At 39.1% G+C, this 13820-nt stretch overlaps 1 protein-coding gene across 1 annotated transcript in view; it reads right to left on the bottom strand.

The window, feature by feature from the left end:
• The window catches only part of ptprt (protein tyrosine phosphatase receptor type T), a 436976-nt gene that overhangs the window by 330351 nt on the left and 92805 nt on the right, over positions 1-13820 (bottom strand). Inside the window, exons 3-4 of the mRNA XM_042510188.1 lie at positions 5390-5550; positions 2495-2605 (exon numbers count right to left, since the gene is read on the bottom strand). Coding sequence (XP_042366122.1) covers positions 2495-2605; positions 5390-5550 — 272 coding nt within the window. The remainder of the gene's footprint in view (positions 1-2494; positions 2606-5389; positions 5551-13820) is intronic.

The following is a 13820-nucleotide window of genomic DNA, read 5'->3' on the forward strand; positions in this document are numbered from 1 at the left end:
AACAAATAAGGAAAGCCTATACCAGTGACACTCAAACTAGGGCCCACGGGCCAAATCTGGCCTCTGATAGGGTGCCAGGCAACCCCCAACCATTTTCTAATTCACAGTAAAGTAAAGTGAAATTTATAAACTCTCTTAAATCCTAGATCCATCCTAAAATCCTAGAAATGTCCTAAAATCCAAGGAATGTCCAAAAGTCTTAAAATGTCCTAAAATCCTAGAAACATCCTACAATCCTAGAAAAGTCCTTAAATCCTAAACATGTCCTAAAATCCGAGAAACATATGCTCAAATGAGATGGGATAAACATGAGAAGTATTTGTTTCGTTAAAAAAAATCTACTTTTTTTACTCCTGCTTTACTTGTAACAGGTTACTACCCATATCTGGACATTAGTTTGCTTTCTTTGTTTTTGTGTAAAATAAGTTAAATGACCCTTTCAAATTATAGGACCCTCATCATATGTTACACTCCTTTCTACCATCCTGCCTTTCTCTGTTTTAACTACCCAGTGAAGGCGAAATGAGGATATGTGAGCCTTCCATCTCAATGCTGGCCGCTTCACTCACTTTCCTCCATGTTTTTCTCTTTAAAAGAATCCAAAGTTTTTGGCAGTGATTTGTCCAGTGAGTAAAAAGAAAATTCCCATCTTGCATTTCAAACTGTGTTTACATGGCCACAAACCAGACGCTCATCAAATTAGGAAAACGCGATGAAAATGTGAGAAATGTTGCGTTTCATCTTGTAAATCTGTGCCGACGAGGGAAAAGTAAAAAAGGTTTTCTTCTTTTAGTCACAGTGCATATTCAACCCCAAAAAACCATTTCATCTCCCAGCTTAAGTGGTACAACACACTATCCACTGCAACACATATAGATGCTAAAAAATGTGCCTGTTCAAAACAGAGTGATAGGTTACCCTGAAAGTTTTCATTGCCCACCCAGTGGTTTGGACTTTATTATGACAATGTTTTTGTCCCTTTTGAACAAGAAAATGTCATTTCTCCATGGGAGGTGACTCCTCATTAGGGAGGGAAACACACACACTTGCACAGACACACACGTTTGTGTCACTTTGGTTTCCTGTGTGCCTCAGATCTGTGTGCACAACACAGGGGTGCCTTCATTTACTGAACATAGCTCAGTCATTAGGTAAAACACAGTCGCGTTTGTGCTACCTCGATAAAACAACACAGCAGGGTATGTCTCTGCTTCTTAAATACACCGGTGTACACACACACACACACACACACACACACACACACACACACCTACACACAGAGATTAAATGAGAGTCATTAAACAGCAACTTCTTTGTGTTTCTACATTAAAGGAATACACCAAAGGAAAGAGACCTGTTGGTCGTCTTACTTCTTGTTAAGAGACTAAACTCAATCTGCAACTCCAAATAGGGATGCACAATATTGGATTTTTTTGCCGATATATTTAAACTCATTTGGCCGATAACCAGTACCACCAGCAGATAAGGACATAAGATACAATGCTTTTCAGTGTATGAACCTTTCATAGCATAAACTGTGTTGGAAAGTTACATGAGTATGCAGGCTACGGTTACTCAGGTACTGTTCTTTAAAATAAACTACAAGTACCTCACATTTCTACCAGTATCGTCTTTTCATGCCAATTAAAACTTCTACTTCACTACATTTTCAGGGGGAGATACTTTACTTGTTACATGTATCGAGCAGTTTTAGTTTCTAGTTTCTTTACAAATTTAGATTTTGAATAAAAGAGTTATATAAAATACATTTGTTTTTGGTTTTTTATTTGTTTGTTTTGGGTTTTTTTTACTATTAGTAGCCTACTTTTACTTAAGTTAAGGGAAAAAAAGCAAAAAAATTTTTTGATAAAAATAAAACTACACAATTGTTTATATCAGCACAGCAAAAATGTTTAGCTGATTAATGAGTTAGCTAACTGAAAACTATTTTGATAAATATTTATATTTTCTTTTTCCATAGATAGAGAGATACATAAATACACAGAAACATAGTATTTTAACTTAAGTAAAGGAACTGAGTACCCCCCCCAAACAAAATCTTTTTATTGAACCCTTCACACATCAACTGTCAAAAAAAACACTCCACTGTCCATAAAGTCAAGTAAATATTTAATTTTGGAGTGGAAACAATTAAAAAGTCAAACAGCCTCAGGCAGGTCAGTTGAAATATTAAATATTGGCATATTAAATATCTGCCTGGCACATGACATTGGGGAGTGTAATTATACATCTCAGTCACATTAAAGGATGAGTTTAATCTCTGGCTCACTCTCTTTGGCTTGATAATGAGATGATGGTCAAAGAGGAGCAGGAAGCAAATAAAGTTTGGAGAAATAAAGTTTGCCTCATTACTTCTCTGTGTCATTTTAATATAGCCCACTGTATTATTGTTTTCACCGTGCATCATGTCTGTACTGCAGTTAAGTGTCATGCCAGCAAAGACAGGAAGAAAGCGTGTGTGTGTGTGTGTTACCTGGTAGGAGTTGGGCCAGAAAGTGGAAATGGCCAGCTCAGCCTTCACCCAGCCTTCAGTGACAGTATCAGAGGCGTTCCATACAGGGTTACCCTGAGCACCTCCGTTCACCTGCAGGCAGACGGGGACAAGAGACAGAAAATAATAAAAAGAGATTTAGAAGGTGGACCTTATAACACAGCAGCTTCATGTTTCAGAAAGTAAAACTGGAGAAACTTAAGCTAAAATAAATGTTACAATTTTAATATTTAATAATTGCATTAATTGCAATTACTGCTATAAATGAGATGATACTGTCTGTCAGGGACATTGGTGGTGGCACTCTTTTTTTCATTTTGACTGCATTACCCATAAACCCACACTCAGCCTCAAAACCATGATCAAAAGCCAGGGGCAGATTATCAATCACACAAATATGGGAACAAATGTGCGAAAGGCCCCACCATCTCTCCTACACAGGAGCAGGACACAAAGGCTTTACGGGTGTTTCGCCTCTTTTTTTCGTCCTTGTTTTGCATCTCTTTGTAGTCATAATGCATCTTTTTGTGGTTTTGTGTCTCTTTATAGTTGTTTTGTGTCTTATTTAGGTAATTTTGTGTCTGTATTTTGAGGTTATTTTGTGGCCCTTGTGCAGTTTCTTTGCACCTCTTTGTAGGCATCATGAATCTCTTCCTTGTCAGTAGACTCTTAGGGATAAAGGTTCCAAAAGGGTTCATCCTGACAAAAACGGTTATTAAAAGGTTCTTTGAAAGAGTATGCGTTCCATCAAGAACTTAAACAATGGTAAGTGGCAGAGAGGTCTATAGATAATGAAGCAAATTACTAGTTTTAGAGGCTCCCTTAGTGAGTTCTAAACGGAACCCTTGGAACATGAAAGGGTTCTTGATCGGTTCTCCAACGTTCTCTAAATGTCCACTCCACTCAGTATCTCCACCGACAGTGTCTCCACCGGTGTCTCCACCAATGTCTCTACTGGTGTCTCCAAATCTCCGCTATGTCTTCATTCTCCACTGGTGTTTCTGCCGATGTCACCGCCAGTGTCTCCAAGGGTGTCTGCTCCGCTCCCATTCTGCACCACTGTCTCCGCCGGTGTCTGCTCGGCTGTCATTCTCCGCCGATGTCTCCGCCAGTGTCTCCGAATGTTCGCTTTGCTCTTATTCTCCGCCGGTGTCTCAGAATGTCCACTCCATCTTCATTCTCCGCCGGTGTCTCTGCCGGTGTCTCAGAACGTCCGCTCTGTCCTCATTCTCTGCTGGTGTGTCTGCTGGTGTCTCCGAATGTCTGCTTCGCTCTCTTTCTCCTCAGGTGTTTCCGCCTTCTCCGCTGCGGTCTCCACTGGTGTCCGCTCCGCTCTCATCCTCCACCGGTGTCTCAACCCGTGTCGCCGAACGTCTGTTCTCATTCTCCGCTGGTGTCTCCGAATGTCCGCTCCATCCTCATTCTCCATTGGTGCTCCGCCAGTGTCCGCTACACTCTCATTCTCCGCCGGTGTAGGCGGCAGCCGTCTACCCCCTCCCTCCTTCTGCTCAGTGTGACGGGGACATGATGAGAGGACACGGTGGACACGGTTTGAGTTCAGGTGTAGTGAGTTTCCTGCTCGGTTATTCTGAAAGAATAAACTGATCTCTGATGTTTGATTCCTTCCAACAACAAGCAGAACAACATGTAAATCTGCAGAGATCACAACAAAGCCGTTACTTAGGGACTGTTCTGTAGCTGTGCGGTTCCACTCTATAGTTCCACTATAACGCAAACAGATTATTATTTTCAGCATTATTTTTGTACATTTCAAGTTGACATAAGAAGTTAAAAGGGGAAAAATATAAATATGAAATTGATGTTGCTCTTAAAAAATGACTTTCTTTTTACAAAAATGCAATTTTCTCAGCTTTTTGTCTGAAATATCGATATTGACTGATATGAAAAAAAATGATCATGATTAGTTAACACCTATATTTCTAAGATTGTACATATTGATTGAGTGACATTTTTCTGGTGAGGGCCAGGGGCCCCCATTTAGGCCCAGTAAACCTGTTCAGCAATATTTCAAAATGCCCTTTTTCACTTGTCACTTTATTTAAACTACCAAAAAATGAAAGTATTTTGATGCATTCCTCTGCTTCTAAAGGCTTCTCAGTGATGGTGTTCTCAGTAGTTACAATATCATCACTATATTTATCCAATTAACTCTTGATTCCGCAATATTCTGACATTTATTCCTCATTAATCAGATAATTAATTTTTCGATTACTTCACGCGTTGGTTCTCCAAACCCGTGATTTGTTAATCCCCTTGCTCACAGATCGCAGGCAATCTCTGTATGTCATGTCTTATCTTTTCATTCCTTTCATCCATCTTTATATTCCCAGAGTTCACTGGTTTGCACTTTCAACACCATAACCTCCATCTGTAGCTGCAGTCTAACCTTTGCAGCTCTTTATTCCACCCACCTGTCCATCAGCGCCTTCAGACCACGATATAAAACATTCACTCTGCCCGACAACACAGAGAATCTGTCCGTGTACATTTACACAAACGCGCCATGTTCCTAATGATTTTCTATTCGAAACATGCATTTGTGTCCATTGATTTTTGTAAATAAACAACATATTATACGTCTGCTTACTTAAAATTTTCCTTCAATATCAATACTATCAAATGCAGTATATCAAGCATCACTTTTTCCCTGCAAAAAAGGGAATACTCACACAAAAAGCCAAACACACACACACACACCTGAGCACTCAATGCCCCAGCTGACTCCCTCCTTGACAGAGAACAGAGGTCTGTTTGTTTGTTTACCTGTTTAATCTGTTCAGTCTATCAGCCTCTTCATCTGTCACTCCATCCCACCCTGTCAGTCACTAACTCACACACTCACAAACACACACACACCTTGATATAGACGTTGAGCGTTCCTGGGCTCGCTCCGTCCCGGCTGGACAGGGAGTACAGGAAGTCGATGCAGTGGGTGTCATTCTCCTTCAGGGTGGGCATGTAGAGGTGAGCCTTCTGCCCCGACGCCCGGCCCGACGCGTTCACCACCATGAACGAACCTGTAGCCAAGGAAACGGAAAGAGAAAGGTCAGAACGTTTAAAATTAGGATCCTTAGAGTGACTTCTACTTACAAAAACAATACTTGCAGGTATTGTTTTAAAGAAAGGCTTCCAAGAAACAAACCATTAAAAACAGTCAGTGGAATGGTATTAATTCATCATTAATCAGGCGTGTTGTACAGCTGGTTCTAACGGTTTCCAATGATTCTGCCCAATTTCACGAATGTTTGAGGACACACTAAAGCAGGAAGACTCAACTTGCTTTGCTTGGGGGCCACTTTCACAAAATGACACAAGGCCAGGGGCCGGTCAAAGCAGCCCCTTACACGTTTCTAGGATTTAAGGACATTTTCAGGATTTTTTGACATTTCTAGGATTTCAGGGTGTTTCTTGAATTTTGGGATGTTTCCAGAATTTTAGAAAATTTCTAGGATTTTGGGACATTTCTTGGCTTTAAGGCCGTTTCTAAGATTTTAGGACATTTCAAGGATTTTGGGATGTTTCTAAGATTTTAGAACATTGGAGGCTTAGCTTGGACCTCTGTTGGGGGATCCTCCACTGGCACTTTTATGAAGTCCTATTTTAATGCTGCTTTATATACTCTGTCAGCTTATGTGTAATAAAAGTATAGTGCTTGATTTTATTGTTAAGTAGAAAATGTTTAGGGGGCCATGAGTTGTGTATTATTACTTTATCAGAATTTAATGTCTTGAATAAAAGGCAATGACTCTGAAATATAAGTAAGCAAATTCACTTTCTTTCTTCAAAGTGAGAGTATAAAAATTAACAGGCAGGGGGTCTGAAGTTACAGTTAAATAACGCTTATATAAATGCTTTGTGTTCTACATCAACAATTTCATTTAAACTGAATTTTAAAAAATAACATTCATGTTTGTTTTCTTCTCTTCATGCATTGTTTTTGATCAGCAGGTTGCAAAACTGATTAGATTTGTTTGAATGCCGTTTCTGTTTAGGAGCAGATCAGGAGGTCAAAGTAAGACTGTGGTAAAAATTTTGCCTGATTGATTCCTTCCAACTTTCCACAGCAGCGAGATCTTCTGCAAGCAGTGTTTGTCAGTACAGTCTTTCTAAAACAATCCTGTGCTGCAGAAACGGTCGGCTGGGTTTGCACGCCATTCGGCGGATGCTTAATGCAACAAAAAGAAAGCAAAAACAACTCAAGCTCTTTAATCCACCAGAGCCGTATATCAGCGTCTTAATGTATCCACACCCCAGGGGTTCTGAACCACGACGTCAAACACATTTTCTCCACCGTCTCGCGGTTTAAGTGTGTTTTAGTCTCTGCTTTATGGCACAGGATGGAGCTTTTATGGGTCGGCCGGCTCCATTTGGCTGACTGCCATCAGCCAGTACGAGAGTTTGAAGTGACTGGGAGACTATTTGGCGAGAGAGTGGGAGAGGAGAGATACTGAATCAAGCAGGTGTGACTGTGCAGTTCTGTGTTTGTGTGTGTGTGTGTGTGTGTGTGTGTGTGTGTTCGCTCTGTTGCTGAGGTGTGAAAGTGTCCTGAATTAATGTAGAATGAAAGAGAGAAAATGTGTGTGTGGTGGACAGCAGCTTAAGGATATATTTGGATTCTTAAACTTTATGTATGAGGTTCTTATCTCTTATGGCTTTTCTTAGTTGTGTTATGGCTGCACATAAGCTGATGAATACACCTTATTCCTTTACATTACACTCCATTGGTAGTCAAAATCAAATCTAATGTAGTGATTCATAAAACATCTTTGCTTTTAACCCTTTGGAACCTGGAACGACATCACTTTTCTTTTGCTGCTATTAGATGCCTTGTACAAGCAAACTCTGAGCAAACTGATGGGATTTCTTTCAAAAACACAGTGGAAAGGCAATGAGCAACTTGGTAACAGATGTTTCACAAACTGCAAGAACTTATTAAATTTAGAAAATTATTTTTAAAACGGTAGGGAAAAATGGGTAGCGGAAAAAGGGAAAGCTTGGGAAAAACTTTATTTCAAATAATTTGCTATTATTTACAACCCAATTATATATTTACAATTATGTTACAAAATTATTTTAACCTTTTAAAGGCATTTTTTCCAAGTCATTTCCATGTTGGTGGTTGTTGGTATTTTTTAATTTCTTTTTTTTTTTTGGGGGGGGGGGGGTTCTCTTAAACTTTTTACAGTTTTCTTTTTTTTTTTGCTAATTCTTGGGTAATTTCTTCTTTCATTGCTAACTGTGAAAAAATAATAATAAAAAAAGGAAAAATCTGGTGGAAAAATAAAATAAAATGTAAGTCTTTCAGTTGTTCATTCTGTTACTGATGCGTTTTAGCAGAAAGTGCTGTCTGGACGTCATGGCATTTTGAGCTTAAAGGGCAGTGCAGTGACTTTTGAAGAGGAAGGACTTTGCAGAGGAAGCAAAGAACAAACTCGAAGCCTTAAATCCACGGATTTACTTATGAGGATATGTATTGTCATTTCCTGCAGACATACCAAAGCCTTAAAGGGAAAGTAGTTTGGGTGTTTTTTTTAAGTGGGGTTGTATGAGGCAGCTATACACATTCGATGTAATACATACACAGCTTCTTGGACCACAGGTAACAAGTCGCAATGAAGTCATTACGAGCGTAAACTATGATGCAACTGAACACAGAGGCCTTAGCTTTTTCCAGCAAAATGAATGACTGTTCAGGCTTTAATTTCTTTTTAATTTTAGATCAACATATACATGATTAGGCAAACAATCTCCTGCGGCCACCTGCAGGGAAATCCCCAGAGAAATTCTGGTGAAAATTATGTTTGTACTGCACCCAAGGCAAGGTAACATATGGTAATGATGTGATGACAGGAAAGAGTGAAGTCTTAGCTTCTTGCTGTAAAAATAATGAATGCTCTAGCTATTATGGGTATTTTTTAGATAGGTATATATACAAGAATATGCAAAAAGCAATTTCCCGTGGCCATTATGGAGAAATACTGGCGTAACTGTGGTGAAATACCAGATTTGCACCGCATGTAAAGTAAGTTAACCTAAGGTCATGACATGGTGATGGAGAAGCCTTAGTTTTCTGTAACAAAAAGAGAGATTGTTTTAGCTATTATGGTGCTTATTTTAGTTCCATTAAAACATAACCTTGCAAACAAAGACCTCCCACAGGAGGTCCGTTTGTAAAGGGTTAAGCAATGCTGCGGATGGGGACAGCAGCAAAATGTATTTTAGCCACTTCAAAAATCAATATCAGTTTAAGTGGAAACTGTATTGGGAATATTTTTAACTCTTCCCTTTGCCTTTAAAACAGCCGTTTGCTTCGGATCTACAGTTTCTCAACCATAAAACTTCCATACCTTTACACAACTCGCTCGTTCGGCCCGTTCAGTCCCCCTCTGCAAAAGTTCATCTGTATACATATATGTATATTCACATAACAAAAATAAGAAGAAGAAAAGGGAGGAATGTATATTCATACCCACACACACACACGTGTGTATATACAGTATATATATATATATATGCACGTGAGTGTGTGTGTGTGTGTGTGTGTGTGTGTGTGTGTGTATTAGAGAATTAATCCATCTCTCTTCCAGCTTGACTAAATGGAGTAATGGAGTTAATCTATAGCAGCACTGTGTGGTGTTTGTGTGTGTGTGTGTGTGTGTGTGTGTGTGTGTGTGTGTGTGTGTGTGTGTGTGTGTATGTGTGAGAGAGAGAGTGTGTGTATGAACTGTATTTGTGCGTCTGTGTGTATTGATATTGTTGAAGTTATATTACTGTGGGGCTGCAAGGGAGTGTGTCTTATTGCTGGAGTAAAATGACAGTTTGTGTGTGTGCGTGTGTGTGCGTGTGTGTGTGTGTGTGTGTATGTGTGTGTGTGTGTGTGTGTGTGAGAGAGAGAGTGTGTTGAAGTAATCTAGCCTGGGTCTCTAACCAGGTCTTTCCACAGTGAATCGGGTGTGTGTGTGTGCGCGTGCATGCAGGTGTGAATAAGAAATGTAATCAGTCCGATTCACTGTGGAAAGACCTGGTTAGAGACCCAGGCTAGATTACTTCAACACACTCTCTCTCTCTCACACACACACACACACACACACCATGCCCACTGCAACATTTTCTACAGGTTTATTTTTCTGTCCTTTGCTGCTCTGTAAAGTTCTCTGCCAAGTTATTGTTTCATTTAAAATTCTCTCTTTAAATAAAGTTGACTTGAATCGACTCGACACACAGACGATAAGTGTGAAGTTTGTTACCCAGAGACTCTTCTCACCATGACAACCATCTCCAGGTTTGGTGGGGGAAGCACATGTGTTACAATGTACGTACAAACAGAAGAAAATAAACATACATGCAAGTGCATTCACACGTAAGGCACAGCAGCAAACAGGTGCATTTTGATTCATATATGTAAAACACACACACTCTCTCACACACACACACACACACACACACACACACACACACCAGAAAGTGACTATCACAAAGACTCATTTCCATATGAAATATCACTCACACATTGTCTCCCATACAATAACAAACGCACACGACTCTCATTTCACACGTTGTTTCCCAGCTGTGAGGTCAGAGAGGAGCAATATGTTCACGAGAGGAAACCTGATGAATCTGTCTTCCACGTCAACACATACAGACACACTCACACACATCAGAATAAGTGGGTCAACAGTGTGAGTGCAACGAACACTCCGGCGCATACTGCCACACGAGACCAGCTGTTTTCACAAATACTGTTGAGAATTTGCTTTTATTTTCCAAAGCCGTCAACATCAAAAGGCTGCAGAAGCAGAAGCAACTGCGTCTATGAGCCACTGAAGTGCCTTTGAGCACAGCATTTAACCCCCAGCTGCTGTGGTGGATCTGCACAGCAGTGTTGATCTGTTTAGAATATTAAAGTGAAGTCAGCGTGCGCTGAGCGAATAAAGGCTCAAAATACAGTTTGTCTCTCACAACAGAAGTCAAAGAACATTCACGCTTACATACTTGTCACTAAAGCGAAGTGTGAAAGTAGGATTTTGTACAAAGTGTTAAATCTATTTTGAATTGACCTGAGAGTTTGAAGTGTTTTAAAGGACCAGTGTGTAAGAGGGGGCTATATTGGCAGAAATTGAACAAAATATAGGTATGTTTTCTTCAGTGTATTATCAAAAAGCTGACAATTTTCCATTTAATTGTTGTGTTAACTTATTATGTTGATTTATCTCTGATTCCCTTGCAAAAAAAGGCTAAATCCTGACTCCACCAGTATCCAGGTATTTATTTCACACACATTGAATAGAGGCCTTGTACTGAATGTTTGTGTAGTTCAGTGTGTCATGCTTGTCTAGTGTTTTACCTCCACTACCACTGCATAGAGATAGGCATTTTCTTTCCTCTATTTTTTTGCAAAAAAAAAATACGATATCGATTCTAGTCATTGAATCATATCATATTGTATCGCTCTAAATTATCCCATATTGCTCATTTAATATGGGCGGTGGGTGTATTATTTTCAGTATACTACATGGAAAGTTGATTTTTTAAAATTGTATTATTATTATTGCAGCCTGGGATATGTCAGCGATTTGCAGCAACACTGATTGTGATAGTGCACCTAGTGGAAATATCATTTTCTACATATGTCAAATATTGTTTTTAAAAAAAAGTAATCAAGTGGAAAATAGTAAAATAATATAATGAATAATAAAATAATGAGTGTTTTAATGCTTTGATGGCTGTGGGATCAACAACTGCAGTTTGAATGGGTTTCAGTGGTGCATTTTTTGCACTAAACAGTATGAATCTAACTTTTTTTTTTACCCAGTGCATTTTAGTCTTATTGTAGGAGAAGAGCTGCTGAAATGCCAAGATTAAACAAAAATACACAATCTTGCCAAAATGTATGCCACATGCATAAACACAGCCAAAATAATTTTTTTAAAAAAGAGAATTTAAAACACATAAAACGCACCAAACAGCCCCTAAGGCTTAATGTAGCACCTGAAACACATTAAGTGCTTCAGTGAAACTTATCCAAACACATATTCCACTTCATACAACTAAAAAGTGAAGAAAAGAAAGAATCAAATCTATTTCTAATGGTTTATAATAATAAAAAATGTATTTACCTGACATGTTCCTATGCAAAACAAAGGAAAACAAGCCTTTACAGCGCATCAAACTGAACTCCCTATGTGCGAGAGTGTGTGTGCGTTTGTGTGTTGATGCGTCACTGTGTGTGGGAGGCCAAGGGAGTTACTGAGTCCCTTTACAGGGGCAGAAAACTGGTTATAAACAGCGTGGGATGCCGGTTAAAAACGAGAAGGTACCACACACACACACACACACACACACACACACACACATAGAAACACACATCTAACTATTTTTCCTACTTAACATCGTTTCAGGACATGCTGGCTGTCATTTCTCTTCCATTAGTAGCAGCAGGTTGCATATGTTGAAACAGAGTGTATTTATCTTTCTCTAATCATTTCAGATAAAGGATGGAAGAAAGTGAAAAGAGAGAGATTGAGGCAAGATGACGAATGAGGGAAGAGGAGGAAAATGAAAAATAAGAATACATTATAGTGATATTATAAATATTACAACGCTCTCTGTAAATTATTTTTGAATGTAGAATGAGGGAGAGGGAGTAAGAGAGGCAGAGACCAGTGAAAGGAAGGACAGATGACAGTGAGTGAGGAAAGGAAGCAGGAGATGAGGAGACAGGAAAGGAGGGAGAATATGAGGAAACAGCGGATACATAAGCATCAGATGTGGCGCAGACGTGACTTGAGCTGGATGACAAAATACACTGTTGTTTGGTAAAAATGACCCATCTTCATCATCATCGTTGTCATAAAATGGCAAAGGGAATCACTGGAGTCAGACACACAAACATCACATCGGTGCTCGGCCCATTTCACACATTCAGTACACCCAATTCCCCCTGAGGTCTCTCACACACACACACACACACACACACACACACACACACACATACACATACACACACACACACACAAACACAAACACGCGTGCTGGAACCCATATGTTCTGTGTCCTGATTGTGTAATGGCCCAGCATCATCATCATCATCATCATCATCATCATCATCATCATCATCATCACATACACACAAACATATATGTAAATCCCACATAATCAAAGCTGCAGGAACCCTCTCATCCTCTTCATGCCCTGATTGTTCCCGCTCATTTGGTTTCCTGCCAACACTCATTTATTTACCTTTCTCTCCTTCTCTATCTATCCAACCTACATCGATTCATCCATCCATCTGTCTAGTGGTCCATTCCCTTTGAATCCTCAGTTTCTCCCACAGAAGCAAAGTGAGAGTAGAACAGACATTCGCATATAGATCAATATAGCAGGCAAGTCAGAGAAGTTTGCAGCAACAACTAAATGAGCACTTGAAAAATAGATTTTTAAATAAGCAATCTGTTACTTATATACCAATAACAAAAGAGAAAGAAAAAAGGAATTTAATAATGAATAATGAATTTAATCTACAAATTGCAACAATTTGCATATGAAAAAGGAAGTAGGAAGAAGTATGAATGTATTTAACCCTGTCCCTTTATTCCATAATCAAACCGTTACAGAAACTCCCCCACAGAAATGCAAGGCTTGTGCGCAAGCATACACATACACACACCTATATCTTAATCTTTACAATTCTGACCATTATATATACTACATAATACACACCCGTATAAATAGACTCTTGCTTATCTTATGCCAAAAATTATTTAAAATAAATAAATAATTATCAATAGTCTATACCAACATATATACAGTATATATACAGTAAACATATATACAGTATATATACTGTATACATATATATAGTGTGTGTGTGTGTGTGTGTGTGTGTGTATACTTTACTTGTATGTATATTACTTGCACGTTTGTTGAGTCATGATGTAACGTTAGTAAGAGCCACTGTTACGTGGACAGAAGAACAGCATGCAGATCAACATATTTTCATATCAAACTCGGACAACTGACTCTTCACTAAGTCCCGCCCCTCAAGCAGATTGGCCAATCATAGCGTAGTATTGGCCAGCTCTGACAGCAACACGGCTGTGCTCCATAGACTCTCATGCAACAGTTTCCAATTTTCTTCATTTTGAGGCTGATTTTGCGGATTCTAAATATTTCGCTCGGGACACATGTAATAACCATATTCGTTATACCAGAAAGGTTATTAGGAGATAAGCGTTTCGTGACTTTTTCACTGTTACTGGCTGATTATTACTTTCATATGTATTTCAGA

The sequence above is a fragment of the Plectropomus leopardus genome, chromosome 2, assembly GCF_008729295.1.
Source record: "Plectropomus leopardus isolate mb chromosome 2, YSFRI_Pleo_2.0, whole genome shotgun sequence".
Taxonomy (NCBI): Eukaryota; Metazoa; Chordata; class Actinopteri; order Perciformes; family Serranidae; genus Plectropomus; species Plectropomus leopardus.